This window comes from Salvelinus sp. IW2-2015, linkage group LG4q.1:29 (genome assembly GCF_002910315.2).
Source record: "Salvelinus sp. IW2-2015 linkage group LG4q.1:29, ASM291031v2, whole genome shotgun sequence".
In the NCBI taxonomy this organism is placed as follows: domain Eukaryota; kingdom Metazoa; phylum Chordata; class Actinopteri; order Salmoniformes; family Salmonidae; genus Salvelinus; species Salvelinus sp. IW2-2015.
In genome coordinates, this window is record NC_036842.1 from 35,348,492 (window position 1) to 35,364,563 (window position 16,072).

At 42.6% G+C, this 16,072-nt stretch overlaps 1 protein-coding gene across 12 annotated transcripts in view; it reads left to right on the forward strand.

Moving 5' to 3' along the window:
* The window catches only part of LOC111961906 (F-box/WD repeat-containing protein 2), a 52,817-nt gene that overhangs the window by 25,478 nt on the left and 11,267 nt on the right, over positions 1–16,072 (forward strand). The window contains exons 1-3 of one of the 12 annotated variants that reach the window (XM_023984565.2): positions 2,795–2,898; positions 7,145–7,304; positions 9,182–11,475. In XM_023984565.2, coding sequence (XP_023840333.1) covers positions 7,157–7,304; positions 9,182–10,953 — 1,920 coding nt within the window. In that variant the 5' untranslated portion in view covers positions 2,795–2,898; positions 7,145–7,156 and the 3' untranslated portion in view covers positions 10,954–11,475. Of the gene's footprint in view, positions 1–2,794; positions 2,899–6,381; positions 6,814–7,144; positions 7,305–9,181; positions 11,476–12,080; positions 16,054–16,072 lie in introns of those variants that run through there. The other 11 variants (XM_023984563.2, XM_023984564.2, XR_011479632.1 and 8 more) reach the window with 11 other exon arrangements.

Here is a 16,072-nt window from a genome sequence, read left to right on the forward strand (position 1 = left end):
CAGACCCTTTGCAATGAGACTCGAAATTGAGCTCAGCTGCATCCTGTTTCCATTGATAATCCTTGATGTTTCTACAACTTGATTGTAGTCCACCTGTGGTAAATTCAAATGATTGGACATGACAAAAACCAAGCCATGAGGTCGAAGGAATTGTCCGTAGAGCTCCGAGACAGGATTGTGTCGAGGCACAGATCTGGGGAAGGGTACCAAAACATTTCTTCAGCATTGAAGGTCCCCAAGACACAGTGGCCTCCATCATTCTTAAATTGAAGAAGTTTGGAACCACTAAGACACTTCCTAGTGCTGACCTCTCGGCCAAACTGAGCAATTAGGGGAGAAGGGCCTTCTTCAGGGAGGTGATCAAGAACCTGATGGTCACTCTGACAGAGCTCCAGAGTTCTTCTGTGGAGATGGGAGAACCTTCCGGTAGGACAACCATCTCTGCAGCACTCCACCAATCAAGCCTTTATGGTAGAGTGGCCATACGGAAGCCACTCCTCAGTAAAAGGCAAATGACAGCCCGCTTGGAGTTTACCAAAAGGCACCTAAAGACTTTCAGGTGAAACCAAGATTGAACTCTTTAGCCTGAATGCCAAGCATGGTGGTGGCAGCATAATGCTGTGGGGAAGTTTTTCAGCTGCAGGGACTGGGAGATTAGTCAGGATCGAGGGAAAGATGAATGCAGCAAAGTACAGTGAGATACTCGATGAAAACCTGCTCCAGATCTCAGACTGGGGCAAAGGTTCACTTTCCAACAGGACAAAAACCCTAAGCACACAACCAAGACAACGCAGGAGTGGCTTTGGGACAAGTCTCTGAATGTCCTTGAGTGGCCCAGTCAGAGCCCGGACTTGAACCCGATCAAACATCTCTGGAGAGACCTGAAAATAGCTGTGCAGCAACGCTCCCCTTCCAACCTGACAGAGCTTGAGAGGATCTGCAGAGAAGAATGGGAGAAACTCCCCAAATTTGAACCCGATACAGGTGTGCCAAGCTTGTAGCCAAAAACCCCCAAAAAACACAAAGCTTCAAAGCTGTAATTGCTGCCAAAGATAATTCAACAAAGTACTGAGTAAAGAGTCTGAATACTGATGTAAATTTCATATTTCATTTTTTTATTTTTTTATTTTAGAAATGTGCAAAATTAATTAACTTTGTCATTGTGGGGTAATGTGTGTAGATTGAGGGAAATCTACACACAATACCCCATAATGACAAAGAAAAACACTGGTTTTTAGAAATGTTAGAGCATATTACTATTTACCTGTGAATAAATTCATGAAATGGAGACTGGATTAAACTATTTACCCATTTAATAACCAGACCTTTATATACTTAATTGTTATGTTGCGAACCACTCTGGGCGGACCACTCTGGGCGGCCGGAGCGGTACGCGGCAATTTACCGCGTACTAATGTACACATATGGTAAAATAGGTTTCTAGCACGTTCAAAATCGACTGGAGTGATATTCTGAAAAGCCCTGCTTGCAGAGGTGTCCATAAACAGAACATACCAATGCTTTTTAGTGGACACAAATACAGTAGGTTGATCATTAGGAGGGATAGGTTTAGGGGTCAATAAGCTGTCCTGTGTAACATTATGTACTTTAGAAACACAATTATCCAACAAAAGTTCGTATTACAGAACACAAGAGCAACATCAGAACTGGTGAAATAAATCCCCTGTAGCCAGACATTTTAAGGCAGTCACACCTGTGTGCCAACCGGTGCCAGGGCTTAGAAGTTGTACAGCCACTTAACAGAGGAGGGGATAGAGAACAGTTGCTGTTACAGAGTGTCATATTATATCCATGCCTTACAGAGAGCCCTAGAGGCCTTAGAACTCCTGTTAGTTTGCTGCCTGTGAACAACAGGTGAGCTTTTTCTTTGCTTATTATTTATTGTTAAGCTCTTGTGGGAAACAGAAATGAACGTAAATAATGATTGACAAAAAAGAAAGAAGCAGTACTACAATGTGCCATCCTCTATAAATATGGGTGGATGTCTATTGTTCTCCAAATGCTAACGAAGGCTATCACCAAAACGCTTCAGTTTGTTTTGACCTCTGCTGCAAAGAATAAGACAATAAAACGTAAAGAATATTTCAGTGAGTGTGGGTTTTTCCTTTCCTCCAGTAAAATGTATTTTATAACGTAAGGGCAGAGTGGGTGGACTCCGTAGTTTAAAAAAAATTACGATTAAATGTAACATGAAGAATCCTGGCAGTGGTGGAAAAAGTACTCAATTGTCATACTTGAGTAAAAGTAAAGATATTTTAATTGAAAATTACTCAAGTATAAGTGAAAGTTCAGTAAAATACTACTTGAGTAAAAGTCAAAGTATTTAGTTTTGTGTATCAACAGTAAATGTAATTGCTTAAATATACTTAAGTATCAAAAGTAAAAGTATAAATCATTTTAAATTCCTTATATTTAAGCAAACCAGACGGCATAATTTTATTTTTTTCCTTTTATTTACGGATAGCCAGGGGCTATCTCCAATGCTCAGACAATTTATACTCAAAGCAGGTGTGTTTAGTTTGCCAGATGAAGTAGTAGGGATGACCAGGTGTTCTCTTGATAAGTGTGTGAATTTGACCATTTTCCGGTCCTGCTAAGCATTCAAAATATATCAAGTACTTTTGGGTGTCAGGGAGTAAAAAGTGCATTTCTTTAGGAAGGTAGTGAATTCAAAGTTTTTAACATTAGTTTTACACAACATTAATGTCATAATAGTGCTGAATAGATGATTCAATATTTATGCCGCAGTAACATGATTTTCACTAGGCCTTCCCTTTAAACTTGGTGGTGCAAGTTTGAGCGCATGGAAAGTTGCACTGCCGTTTGGACGACCAGGAAGTGAGACGCTTTGTCTTGCAGCTCTAAGTAAACTTCAGGGTAAGAACAGCTAACACAATATTTGGTTAGTGATAGCATGACTTTCACCATGTAAATACTGTAGGTTTACCACTAAAGTTACCATATGGTTTTAAACATTATGCATTCGATATGGGCAACATGTAACTTTCAATGAGAGCGCCGCAAGGCAATCAATGCACAGGTGGGCTCGTAGTAACGTTTAAATTGCATGGTTTTGATGGGGGAATCAAGTCTAGTGAAAAGGTAGGAGATGTTGAGGTAGACCTGTTTGCCACTTTAAAATCAGTGTCACCCTCAGCCCATTAGAGAATTTCCCATGGGAGGCCCAGGTTCAGCACCCAACATGGAGCGGTCTCTCATAGGGAAGGAGGTCAAAGGGGAGTTTAATGTAGCGGGCGAGGTGAGGTTAACCAGCCTGCGACTTCAAAATCAGTGTCACCCTTGGGCCAAGAGGGAAATTGGTTTCTCCCATGTGGAAATAGCAGCGAGGAAAAAGGAAAGGAGTTGAGAGTAGAGGGAAGCGGTGCGTTGAGGAAAGGAGCTGAGGGAAGCGGTGTGTTGAGGAAAGGAGCTGAGGGAAGCGGTGCGTTGAGGAAAGGAGCTGAGGGAAGCGGTGCGTTGAGGAAAGGAGTTGAGTGTAGCGGGGAGCGGTGCGTTGAGAAAGTTTGGCGTCATGTACAAAAAGCAAAAAACGTAATCCGGTAGCTCAGAAATTGAACCTGACAAAAGTTTGGATGAATTACCTGCGGTGGAAGACCGTCAAGTTGGAGCCTTGCCCTGATGATGACAAAGATTATTCTGGCCCGTTGGGAATCACATTTTTTGAGAAAATGTATCCTTGCCTTCTGGCTGATCCATATGTGGTGTCAGGTTGGGTGGAGAAGAGTTTGGGGACTGTTGAATCGGTGAAAGTAAGTCGAAATGGGCTCGTGATGATTTTTTGTGTCTCTTCTATCCAGAGGGAGTGGGCGTTCGACCCCACACGCCTCGGGACAAGACCTGTGACTTGCCTTGCTCTCCGGAGCAGGGCGCCATTGAAAGAGAGATAAATCAAATCAATTGTATTTGTCACATGCGCCTAATACAACAGGTGTAGTAGACCTTACAGTGAAATGCTTACTTACAAGCCGTAACCAACAATGGCATTAAAAAAATACAAAACGCCAACAATAATAAGAATAAGAATTATAAGTAACAAATAATTAAAGAGCAACAGTAAAATAACAATAGCGAGGCTATATACAGGGGGTACCGGTTAGTTGAGGTAATTGAGGTAATATGCACATGTAGGTAGAGTTATTAAAGTGACTGCATAGATAATAAGAGTAGCAGCAGTGTAGGGGGGGGGGGGGTTGCGCAATTCAAATAGTCTGGGTACCATTTGATTAGATGTTCAGATGGCTTAAGGGTAGAAGCTGTTTAGAAGCCTCTTGGACCTAGACTTGGCTCTCCGGTACTGCGTGCCATGCGATAGCATCTCTCCTTCACTGTAGCCAACGTGAGTAAAACATTTAAACGTATTAACCCTCGCAAGGCTGCAGGCCCAGACGGCATCCCCGGCCGAGTCCTCAGAGCATGCGCAGACCAGCTGGCTGGTGTGTTTGCAGACATATTCAATCAATCCTTATCCCAGTCTGCTGTCCCCACATGCTTCAAGAGGGCCACCATTGTTCCTGTTCCCAAGAAAGCTAAGGTAACTGAGCTAAATGACGACCGCCCTGTAGCACTCACTTCCGTCATCATGAAGTGCTTTGAGAGACTAGTCAAGGACCATATCACCTCCACCCTACCTGATACCCTAGACCCACTTCAATTTGCTTACCGCCCCAATAGGTCCACAGACGACGCAATCGCCATCACACTGCACACTGCCCTAACCCATCTGGACAAGAGGAATACCTATGTAAGAATGCTGTTCATCGATTACAGCTCAGCATTTAACACCATAGTACCCTCCAAACTCGTCCTCAAGCTCGAGACCCTGGGTCTCGACCCCGCCCTGTGCAACTGGGTCCTGGACTTCCTGACTGGCCGCCCTCAGCTGGTGAGGGTAGGTAACAACATCGCCGCCCCGCTGATCCTCAACACGGGGTCCCCACAAGGGTGCGTTCTCAGCCCTCTCCTGTACTCCCTGTTCACCCACGACTGCGTGGCCATGCACGCCTCCAACTCAATCATCAAGTTTGTAGACGACGCTACAGTGGTAGGTTGATTACCAACAACGACGAGACGGCCTACAGGGAGGAGGTGAGGGCCCTCGGAGTGTGGTGTCAGGAAAATAACCTCACACTCAATGTCAACAAAACAAAGGAGATGATCGTGGACTTCAGGAAACAGCAGAGGGAGCAGCCCCCTATCCACATCAACGGGACAGTAGTGGAGATGGTGGAAAGTTTTAAGTTCCTCGGCGTACACATCACGGACAAACTGAAATGGTCCACCCACACAGACAGCGTGGTGAAGAAGACGCAGCAGCGCCTCTTCAACCTCAGGAGGCTGAAGAAATTCGGCTCGTCACCAAAAACACTCACAAACTTTTACAGATGGACAATTGAGAGCATCCTGTCAGCCTGTATCACTGCCTGGTACGGCAACTGCTCCGCCCACAACCGTAAGGCTCTCCAGAGGGTAGTGAGGTCTGCACAACGCATCACAGGGGGCAAACTACCTGCCCTCCAGGACACCTACACCACCCGATGTCACAGGAAGGCCAAAAAGATCATCAAGGACAACAACCACCCGAGCCACTGCCTGTTCACCCCGCTATCATCCAGAAGGCGACGTCAGTACAGGTGTATCAAAGCGGGGACCGAGAGACTGAAAAACAGCTTCTATTAAGGCCATCAGACTGTTAAACAGCCATCACTAACATTGAGTGGCTGCTGCCAACATACTGACTCATCTCTAGCCACTTTAATAATGCAAAATGTATGTAATAAATGTATCACTAGCCACTTTAAACAATGCCACTTTATATAATGTTTACATACCCTACATTACTCATCTCATATGTATATACTGTACTCTATACCATCTACTACATCTTGCCTATGCCGTTCGGCCATCGCTCATTCATATATTTTTATGTACATATTCTTATTAATTCCTTTACACTTGTGTGTATAAGGTAGTTGTTGTGAAATTGTTAGGTTAGATTACTCGTTAGATATTACTGCATGGTCGGGAACTAGAAGCACAAGCATTTCGCTACACTTGCATTAACATCTGCTAACCATGTGTATGTGACAAATAAAATTTTATTTGATTGGGAAGTAGTGACCTGTAACATGTTATACCTGAGTAAACTTTACCAAACTCTCCGACCTGAGTTATTCACATACACATAAAAACAGGACAAGTACAAAGCACCCCCCAAATGATTATATATTTTTTATTCCCTGTTCCCTATCCCCTTTCTGTCACAAAGTGAAATGAATTCACACTCCAGAACAGTAGGCGGACACAGCCCACACAGTTGGTGGCGGCATGCAAGAACGCATGCCTTCCGGTCTTGGATACAGTTTGTTAATTTAAAGTCACATTTTTTAATGTGCATTTTTAGCTAATCATGACCTAATTCTCCTTATCTGCGGTGTACGTTCTAACCTGCTACGTAAAGTCAATTTTGACAAAAGCTATATCCCTTCTAGACAAAACCCTTCCCTCCCGCCTTTGGGACAACAACTCTGTTAGGGCGGAGACAAGACCATATCTGACTAGCTTCACATTGCTGGCAGCATGCTAGGTAGCTACAGTATATAGTTAGCTTGGTTCTTATTCTATGCGAATGAGTCTGAGGGCAAAATGGCTACAGCTTACAATATGTTTCAGTTAGAAACAACATCGATTATGGCCGTTGTCGTCGAGACGGTAATTACAGAATTTAGTCCATTTTTGCGCGTCGTGCCAAACTCGTACAATCCGGAGAGAGAGGTGAGTACAGCGTGACTAATGACGTTACGGAGTTGCACAAGTTAACGTTAGCTAAAGTTGCACCAACATTTACTGGTAACTAACGTTAGCTGCATTACGTTGTCTAGTAGATAGATCGTTTATCAAACGTTGGTGTTTAACCAAATATGATAATCTCTAATGTAATTGTCAAAGTAAGCTAGCCACGTTAGCTTCATGCAATTTGCTTATCAAGCTAGCTAGTCCTCGGCTAAGCTTGTTGGCGAACGTTATTGGTTTCACATCTTTGATGTAGCACGTATGGCAAGCTGGCTACTTAGGTAACGTGTTTTTTTCCCTGTTCTTTACACAGTTTTGCACAATTATGAATCTGGTGACGGGAGAGGCTATTCGTAAAATCTGCCAACTATTCCTAGTGGCTTCCTCGAGTTTACAAAATGAGAACGTGAAACTGAAGACCAAGGTCGAGCAGATGACCCAGTTGTTTGAAAACAATACACAGCCTGGTAAAAGTATGCTTATTTTAACGCTCATGTACAAATGTACGTTGCCATTAGGGTTGGGCGATGTCAACCTTTGTCTTATCGTGATGAAGTACCCATAAAACATGAAAAAACATATTTTTTAGTAACCTATTCCTCTTTGTTGGAACAGTGACACGTAAAACGTGTGTGTGCGCGGTAATGCAAGTGACAGTCAAGGAGGAGCCTCGCTGGCTGTGCATATTGTGACGTGTTGTAAGATGCAATTTATGCTTGATCCGAAATGTGGTCGGAGGCGCCCTGGATTGTTGGGCGTAATTTCGCAACCCACGGTGGCACACAGCGGCCAAATCGAGCTCCATACCACATCGCTGTGCGCCTGTAATGTTTTGTAAATTCGGAGGGCTCCTGTTGACAGTAGATGAGGGCGGGAGGTCCTGTATAAACACAAACTCACTTCCTTAAAAACTTCCTTTACAACAGCTCTGCGTATGAATGCCCTGGCTTCTGCAGAGGCCAAATCACCATAAATGCTGAACATCAATACAGATAACGGATTGACCATATAGCGCCTTTTAAATCACCAAGGGGGGAAAGGTGGATACCTAGTCAATTGTACAACTGAATGCATTCAACTGAAATGTGTCTAACACATTTAACACAACCCCTCTGAATCAGAGCCCTGCTGCAACTCTGCTGTCCCCAGAACTGGATAATCATTCAATGATTCACATTTTTGCACAATCTTCCTCTCTTATTAGGCCTAGGCTTCTATACTCCTATTATCATTGAAAAGGGCGTACACTACACAATTTATTTCAGAAGCTTTGCTCAGCTGTAAGTTCTTTTGACTAATCATTAAATGTTTCCATTTTGATATTGTTTGCTCAATCTCACTTGTTGCCTCTAATATTTGTCATTCAAAATAAAGCTGTGATAAAGAGTCGCATATAGACTGACTTTCAGTTCCCATTTGAAAGCTGATACTTCAGTACATAACATAATAGCTTATTTGGGAAATACTCTGCATAGCTTTTGATAGGCTATTTTAATTAGTAGGATTTGGCGTTTGGTTCCCAACGGCAAGGAGGGGGATGCATGTGTTTCTTTTATAGTAGACTAAGCTTTGCTCAACTGTAAGGTTTGTTCAAACTATTGTAAGATGTATCTATTTTCCTATTGTTCTACCGCTCTCATTATTACCTTAGGCCTATCATGTTTTGGGGTTATTCAAAAACAACTGAGAACTTTGAGAGCATAGAAGACCGTTAGATAAATTAATGGTTTGATCATGAGAGAAAGCCAGCATGCATAAAAACTGAAGTCATATTCATATATGGACAGAAAATATAAAATGTGGCTTTTAAAATAGACTCGAGTGTCCGCTATAAAATAAATACAAATGTAATAGGATTAGGCTACAGGGCCCAGATCATCCGACATTGAGATGGAAAAAATATATTTTTTACTGGACCGTTAGAGCTGCTTTGATTTAAATCTTAGCTATGTCTACATTCTCTTGCATTCTGTAAATTGTTTTTAACATATTTATTGAAATATGTTATGCAGTCTATAGCAAAATAATAGGCTACTTGGCATGGTCCTGCTGTGGGCTACCCGGTCGGCTCATTACTGCGGGGTGCCAGTCAAGTTGAAATAGGCTATACATCGTCTGTCATATCACAATGTCGTCGGCATCGACGATGGCTGTCAATCATCTTCGATATCTGATACGTTTCTAATATCGCCCAACCCTAATTGCCATATATTGGTAGACTTATTTGACTAACTAAATTAGACAAGTGTCCTGTTCAGCTGGTTTATTTGTACATCAAGATGCCTCATGCTACACAAACAGGAGATCTATAGGCTAATATGTATATTACTCATATTCCTTTCATCTTTAGGTCCTGCAAATTTTTGCGGTAAACCCACAGAGACATCTTCATTGGAGAATGACTCCTCTCTGGGAGACACAGATGGACTGAATACAGACCTCTCCCCAAGAGACACTGAATCCAACGTTGAGCATATGAGAGCTGCTATGCCAGAGGGCAACGGGAGAGACAGCCATGAAAGCCAGAAAAACAGCAATACTAAAGGGACACGATCCAAAGAAACCAAACGCTTCAAGTGTGATATTTGTGAGAAGACCTTCAGCCAGAACAAACGGCTGATACAACACAAGCTAACTCACACAAGACCCTTCAAGTGTGATGTTTGTGAAAAGACCTTCAGCAAGGAAGGGTCGCTGGAATCTCACACGCTAACTCACACAAAACCCTTCAAGTGTGATGATTGTGACAAGACCTTCAGCCGGAATCGCTTGCTGGTACGTCACAAGCTAATTCACACAGGAGAGAGGCCATTCGCTTGTGGTCAATGTGGCAAAACATTCACAATGTCCAAGCAGCTCGAACATCACATGTTGCGTCACAGAGACAAAACGCTCAGTTGCAAAGTCTGTGGAAATACATTCTTTACCAAAAAAGATCTGAAACGACATCAACTTGTTCATGCAGTGGAGAGACCGTTCAAGTGCCTGACTTGTGGAAAGGGTTTCACAAAAAGGAAACTGCTTATCGAGCACGAGAGAATCCACACCGGTGAAAAACCATACAGCTGTGCTGTATGTGGGAAGAGTTACACACAGAGTGGTGGCCTGAGTTATCATATGCGAACACATACAGGTGAACGTCCGCATTCATGCTCAGAGTGTGGTAAGCGCTTTATAACTAAATCCAGCCTTGAAAAGCACAAGGTAATCCATACAGGGCAGAAGCCATTTACATGTGAGACCTGTGGAGCTGCTTTCGGCCATAAAGGAAACCTTGTGAGACACCAAGTGCTTCACACAGGGGAGAGACCATACAAATGTAAAGTGTGTGGGAAAAGCTACCTTCAGTCCACCCTCTTAAAAGCTCACATGCACCGTCATGGGGCAACCAAACCATTTATGTGTGACCTATGTGGGAAGACTTTTATGTACAATTTTCTAATGAGACGACACCATCTAAAATGGCACACAGCTGAAGGAGAGAAGCAGAAAGAACGAGAGAGAAAAGAGAGAACGAGAGAGAGAACCGCCAAGAGACCGGGAACCTCAACAAAGCCATTCAGTTGTGACATATGTTTGAACGGTTTCAGTTCCATGCTAACTCTGAAAAACCATCAACGAATTCACACAGGACAAAAGCAATACTCTTGTTCCATTTGCGGAAAGACCTTTGCCTATAAACATACTTTTGACTATCACATGAGACTTCACAGTGGAGTGAAGCCCTACACTTGTAAATACTGTGAAAAGAAATTTGTTCTTAGGCAAGCTCTCGAAGGACATGAGCGAACCCATACAGGTGAAAAGCCCTTCAAATGCAGTTATTGTGACAAGACTTTTGCAGTCAACACCAATCTCAAAAGGCATGAGCGAGTCCACACGGGAGAGAAGCCATTCAAATGTGACGTCTGCGGGAGAGGTTTTGGCCAAGCCAACAACGTCAAAGCCCACATGCAAGTCCACACTGGAGTTAGGCCTTATTATTGCAAGAGATGTGGAAAGGGCTTTTCTGACATAAGACACTACAAAAACCATAGCTGTAATGGTGTGGCAGTGACACACGATCAGTCGAACAAATCTTCTGACCGCACTTTCAGATGTAGAAAAGGAGAAATGCGGTAGAGACAGGAGTGCTTGCCTTAATGCTGCTGTGATGTAGACTCAGTGATATAATCTCTATCATTCACAGTGGGGCAACTTCCTGCATTCAGACATCAGGAACAACAGGGATGTATTCAGCAGGGTGAAAAGTTCTGGGGTGAGTTTCTGGAGTGCCTCAGCTGTCATATTACATTTCACAACCCAGGCACAAGTAAATTTGCTCCTCACAACCCAGAGCCCCTATTGCCTCATCCTAGTTTGCTCTTACTTTGAGGCATGCTCACATTGGGGAGAGCCTATTTGACTTTTGTTTTATTTCTGTTCAGCTAAACTACAAAGCTTATCTTTTATTTTTTTTGGTTTACAAATTTTTTAGGAGTTAAGGTTAGCTGTTTAGGAATTGAGGTGTGTGCCTGAGGTAATGCTTGGAGATCCAGGGTTTATGTTCATGAGCCCATTATTTTTGACAGTTTGCTGAATTGTCTGTTTAATATATTTTTTTCTATTGTGTAAAGATCATTAAAACACATACAAATATCAGAACTTTGCAGTTTGTCTATCAGACAGGACAGCTTGGTGACACTTATTCAGGTGTTGGTGCAGTAGAGGCTGGTGGAAGATGCTGTAGGAGAACGGGCTCATTTAATGGCTGGAATGAAATAAATTGAATAGAGTCAAGAGGTTTCCATATGTTTTTTTGACAGCTGTCCATTTTTTCCATACCAGCCATTACAATGAGCCCTTCCTCCTATAGCTCTGCCCACCAGCATCCACTGCGGTGAGTATATCATTTCTCCTGACTGAGTGGTGAGGTGTTATAAGTAGGTCAGAGTTCTGAGTTATTTGTCTACCGGTGCCTGTTTGACGACACTTCCGACGTCCGAGCCTATATCTGGAATAGTTACGGCCAATTCCACCATGAACCGTAGCGATTTTATATATATGTATGTATGTGTGTGTGTGTGAAAAGAAATTTGTTCTTAGGCAAGCTCTCGAAGGACATGAACGAACCCATACATTATATATATATATATATATATAAATAAAAATCCCTGGTGCCCTTTAGCCCTAATAGTGCATTTCAAATGCTTCATGCGCCATCAGGAGTTTTCCATAGGAGTACGTGACTTACGTCAGCGCTGTCACCATCTACTGGTTTGATATTGACAGGCAGATTAGCTAGGACAAAATGGTGTGACAGATTTGCACGCAACGTTTGCTGAATTTAAGAATGGGGTGGTAGTATCTAACAATTGCGTTCAAATCTGTCTTTCACACCTTTTTGTCCTAGCTAATCAGCCTGTCAATATCATAGACATTAAAACCAGTAGATGGTGATAGCGCTGACGTCAGTCACGTACTCCTATGGAGCATGAAGCCGGAAGAATTTGAAATACACTATTGGGGCTGAAAGGCACTGAAAATAATTGCTACGGTTCATGGTGGAATTGACCGTAACTAGCAAAGGATCATTGTCGACGTAGTCGTTTTCATCCTGCCTGAGCGAACCTACCATAGCAAACAACGATTTTTTTTATCAGAACGGTCCACCAACCACGAATGTACCCTCCAAAGTGGGAAAAGCATAGCGAAACAGGCAGACGCAGGTCTGTAAATATGTTGCACGGTGGGCTAGAGAATCATGTTGCCTTTACACATGGTTACGTATCTTGGCATTAAAACACACCGGTAGGTAGCTCTTTAAACAGGTTTTGTACTATCTTCACTGTCAGTGGCACCACCAGTCTTGTAATAAGTAGTATTTTGTGTTTAGTGAAGTTAAATTGGTCAGCCAGACACTACATTGCCAAAAGTATATGTGCACACCTGCTTGTCAAACATCTAATTTCCAGAATCATGGCCATTAAGGAGTTGGTCCCCCTCATTTGCTGCTATAACAGCCTCCACTCTTCTGGGAAGACTTTCCACTAGACTTTGGAACATTGCTGCGGGGACTTGCTTCCATTCAGCCACGAGCATTAGTGAGGTCGGGCACTGATGTTGGGCAATTAGGCTTGGCTTGCAGTCGGCGTTCCAATTCATCCCAAAGGTGTTCGATGGGGTTGAGGTCAAGGCTCTGTGCAGGTCAGTCAAGTTCTTCCACACCAATCTTGACAAACCATTTCTGTATGGACCTTGCTTTGTTTACGTTTCATGCTGAAGCAGGAAAGGGCCTTCCCTTAACTGTTGTCAAAGTTGGAAGCACAGAATCATCTGGAATGTCATTGTATGCTGTAGCGTAAAAAATCCCCTTCACTGGAACGAAGAGGCCGAGCCCGAACCATGAAAAACAGCCCCAGACCATTATTCCTCCTCCACCAAACTTTACTGTTGGCACTATGCATTCCGGCAGGTAGCGTTCTCCTGGCATCCGCCAAATTCGTCTGTCGGACTGCCAGATGGTGAAGCGTGATTCATCACTCCAGAGAATACGTTTCCACTGCTCCAGAGTCCAATAGTGGCGAGCTGTTCTCCAGCTCACACTTGGCATTGCGCATGGGGATCTTAGGCTTGTGTCCGACTGCTCGGCCATGGAAACCCATTTCATGAAGCTCCCAACCGAACAGTTATTTTGTTGACTTTGCTTCCAGAGGCAGTTTGGAACTCTGTAATGAGTGTTGCAATCGAGGACAGATGATTTTTATGGTCTTAAGCACTCATTGGTTCCATTCTGTGAGTTTGTGTGGTCTACCACTTCGCGGCTGAGCCGTTGTTGCGCCGTTATTGAGCCGTTGTCTCCACCTCACAATAACAGAACTTACAGTTGACCCTTGTTGGGACAGTGGCTTCCTATGACGGTGCCACATTGTCACTAAGCTCTTCAGTAAGGCCATTGTTTGTTTATGGAGATTGCATGGCTGTGTGCTCTTTAATTTGATTTGTATACACCTGTCGGTAAGAGCTGTTGCTGAAATAGTCAACTCCACTAATTTGAAGGGTTGTCCATATACTTTAGGCAATGTAGTGTTCTTACCAACTTGGGAATTCAGGGGAAATTGTAAAAAAGATAATAATAGTCAGATGCCACATGATAGAATTGTCAGGACAAACCAGTTAACATTGGATTTATCATATGTTAATAGACATTTGGCTGATGTGTAAAAATACATAGTGAGCTGAACTAAGCCTCCCAATGATCAGCTGTTGACCCTATCATAGAGGGTGGAAACTACACTTTTTTTTACTCTTCATAATTAGACTTGCTGCTTTTTCGTCCTAGTTAAGGTGGCAATATTGCATCCTGTGAATCCACAATCATAAGGGTGAATCAGAGACAGAAGAGGAAGCATTTTTTTTCTTTTTGACCCCCTGGTTCAATTAGGTTTTTCAATTATTAGCAGCACACGAGTGGATAATTGTGAATTAAAGTTAAGCAACTTCTTAAATAAAAACAATACTTTTTCAGTTTAGTTGAACATCTTGTTCATGTCAGTATGCGATCACTTTATTGAAGTCCTCCATTAATCTTCTTTGTGGGTTGATACTGTACAGGTGGGTGCCTTCTCCCTCGTTGGTTCAAATGTTTTCAATCGAAGTCAATTAACTAAGACCATACCCAGCTATATTGGTGTCTGAGAGACCCACCCATTGTGACCTCTTTCCAGTACAAGACATCCTTAAATCATGCACAGATGCAGTAAGACATCTGTAGCCTAGATTTACGTTAATACTTCTAAACATAATGTTTTGGGTTCTCATACTTACAATGATGTTTTGATTGTTGCTTGACCAGTCGCTAACATTATATTTGGTTGTGATCTTTGCTAAATAACTATTTTGGATGCAGCAGTTGCTTACACTCGTTGAGTCTGTAGCAAAAGCTAACCAAATAACCATTTTACTGGTTGAAGTGTTTATAATGCAGTTGGTTTGCGATAGTGACACACATTATATTAAGCTTTCATACGAGCCTAAATAAAATTACATAAAATTACAATCCAAAAGTAGTATGAAATGCACTCATAAGCAACATGTAAATAGCGGCTATTTTTGCTTGCGTTCTGTAATAACTCGTTCATGTTCTGCCACCAACTTGCGCGCATCGCCCTCGTGCGGCAATGTTTCGCAACACAGAAAGGGCGTCTTTAATACCACCCGGTTAAGGCCTGCGTGAACTGTCGTCAGTTTTCAAACTGAGGCGCAACATCGCGGGAACGCTGGCGAAAAGACCAGGCCGGGGTTTGAGTAGTCAATGACGGAACGTTCTTCATTACAAGTTAATTTACTCAATCTAAAGACCCAGTCCAAATTCAAGCAAATGTCATAAGTAGTTGAACATGTTTTTTATCCAATCTCGTGAAAGTGACAAACTGACACGTTTTGTCGAAAACAACTTTATATCAAAGGAGTGCATTTGATTTGAGACCCTGCACATGCGCAGTTTAGCACGAGACGACGGATAATATTAAGTGTTTCTGAACATGAGTTTTAGCTAGCCATGACATCGCCTACAGGTGCGATCGGGGATTTCTATTGGAGACAGAAATTGCTTCAATCTTTGGAGACAGAAATTGCTTCAATCTTCATACTGTTCTTTCTTTGATATCGTCATTTATCCACGGTCCTTGCCATACGTTCCAAGGATTCCGAATAGCACTAGCCATTTATTCACCATCTTGGTGAAGTTTTAATATTTTGAAAAAGGTGAAAGAGATTGACCCGGAACAACATAGCTAAGTAGCCGGAAAGAGGTTTACAGAAATAGTAGTTTGCAAAAAAGAGGGATGTATCCAGCTAGATTGGACCTGAATAGCTAACGTTGTAAAACTATTAATCTACGTTTAGGTAAGAAGTATCTCTATGCAAGGTCTTTGGTGCGTGTAATGCTTAGCATTACCTAACCTTTAATTTACAATCTTCGGAAATAAGCAGGTTCCCTCATTCCAGCTAGCTAACGTAATGCAGCTAGCCAGTAAAGCTAACGTTTTTGTTTTTCTTCACCTGATAAACTAACGAGTTGACATTTGCTAAGTTGACTTTTCTGACTAAGTGTTCTATTGTAAGAGTTTATGTTTTGTAGAATGACAGGCCAAGAATAAGTTTTTCCTGTCCGCATTGGCTGGCTAGCTTGTGAGCTAGCTAGCATAATACCTCCCACCGATACGGGTTCTACGGGAAATGGTACGTTTTGCTAGCTTTT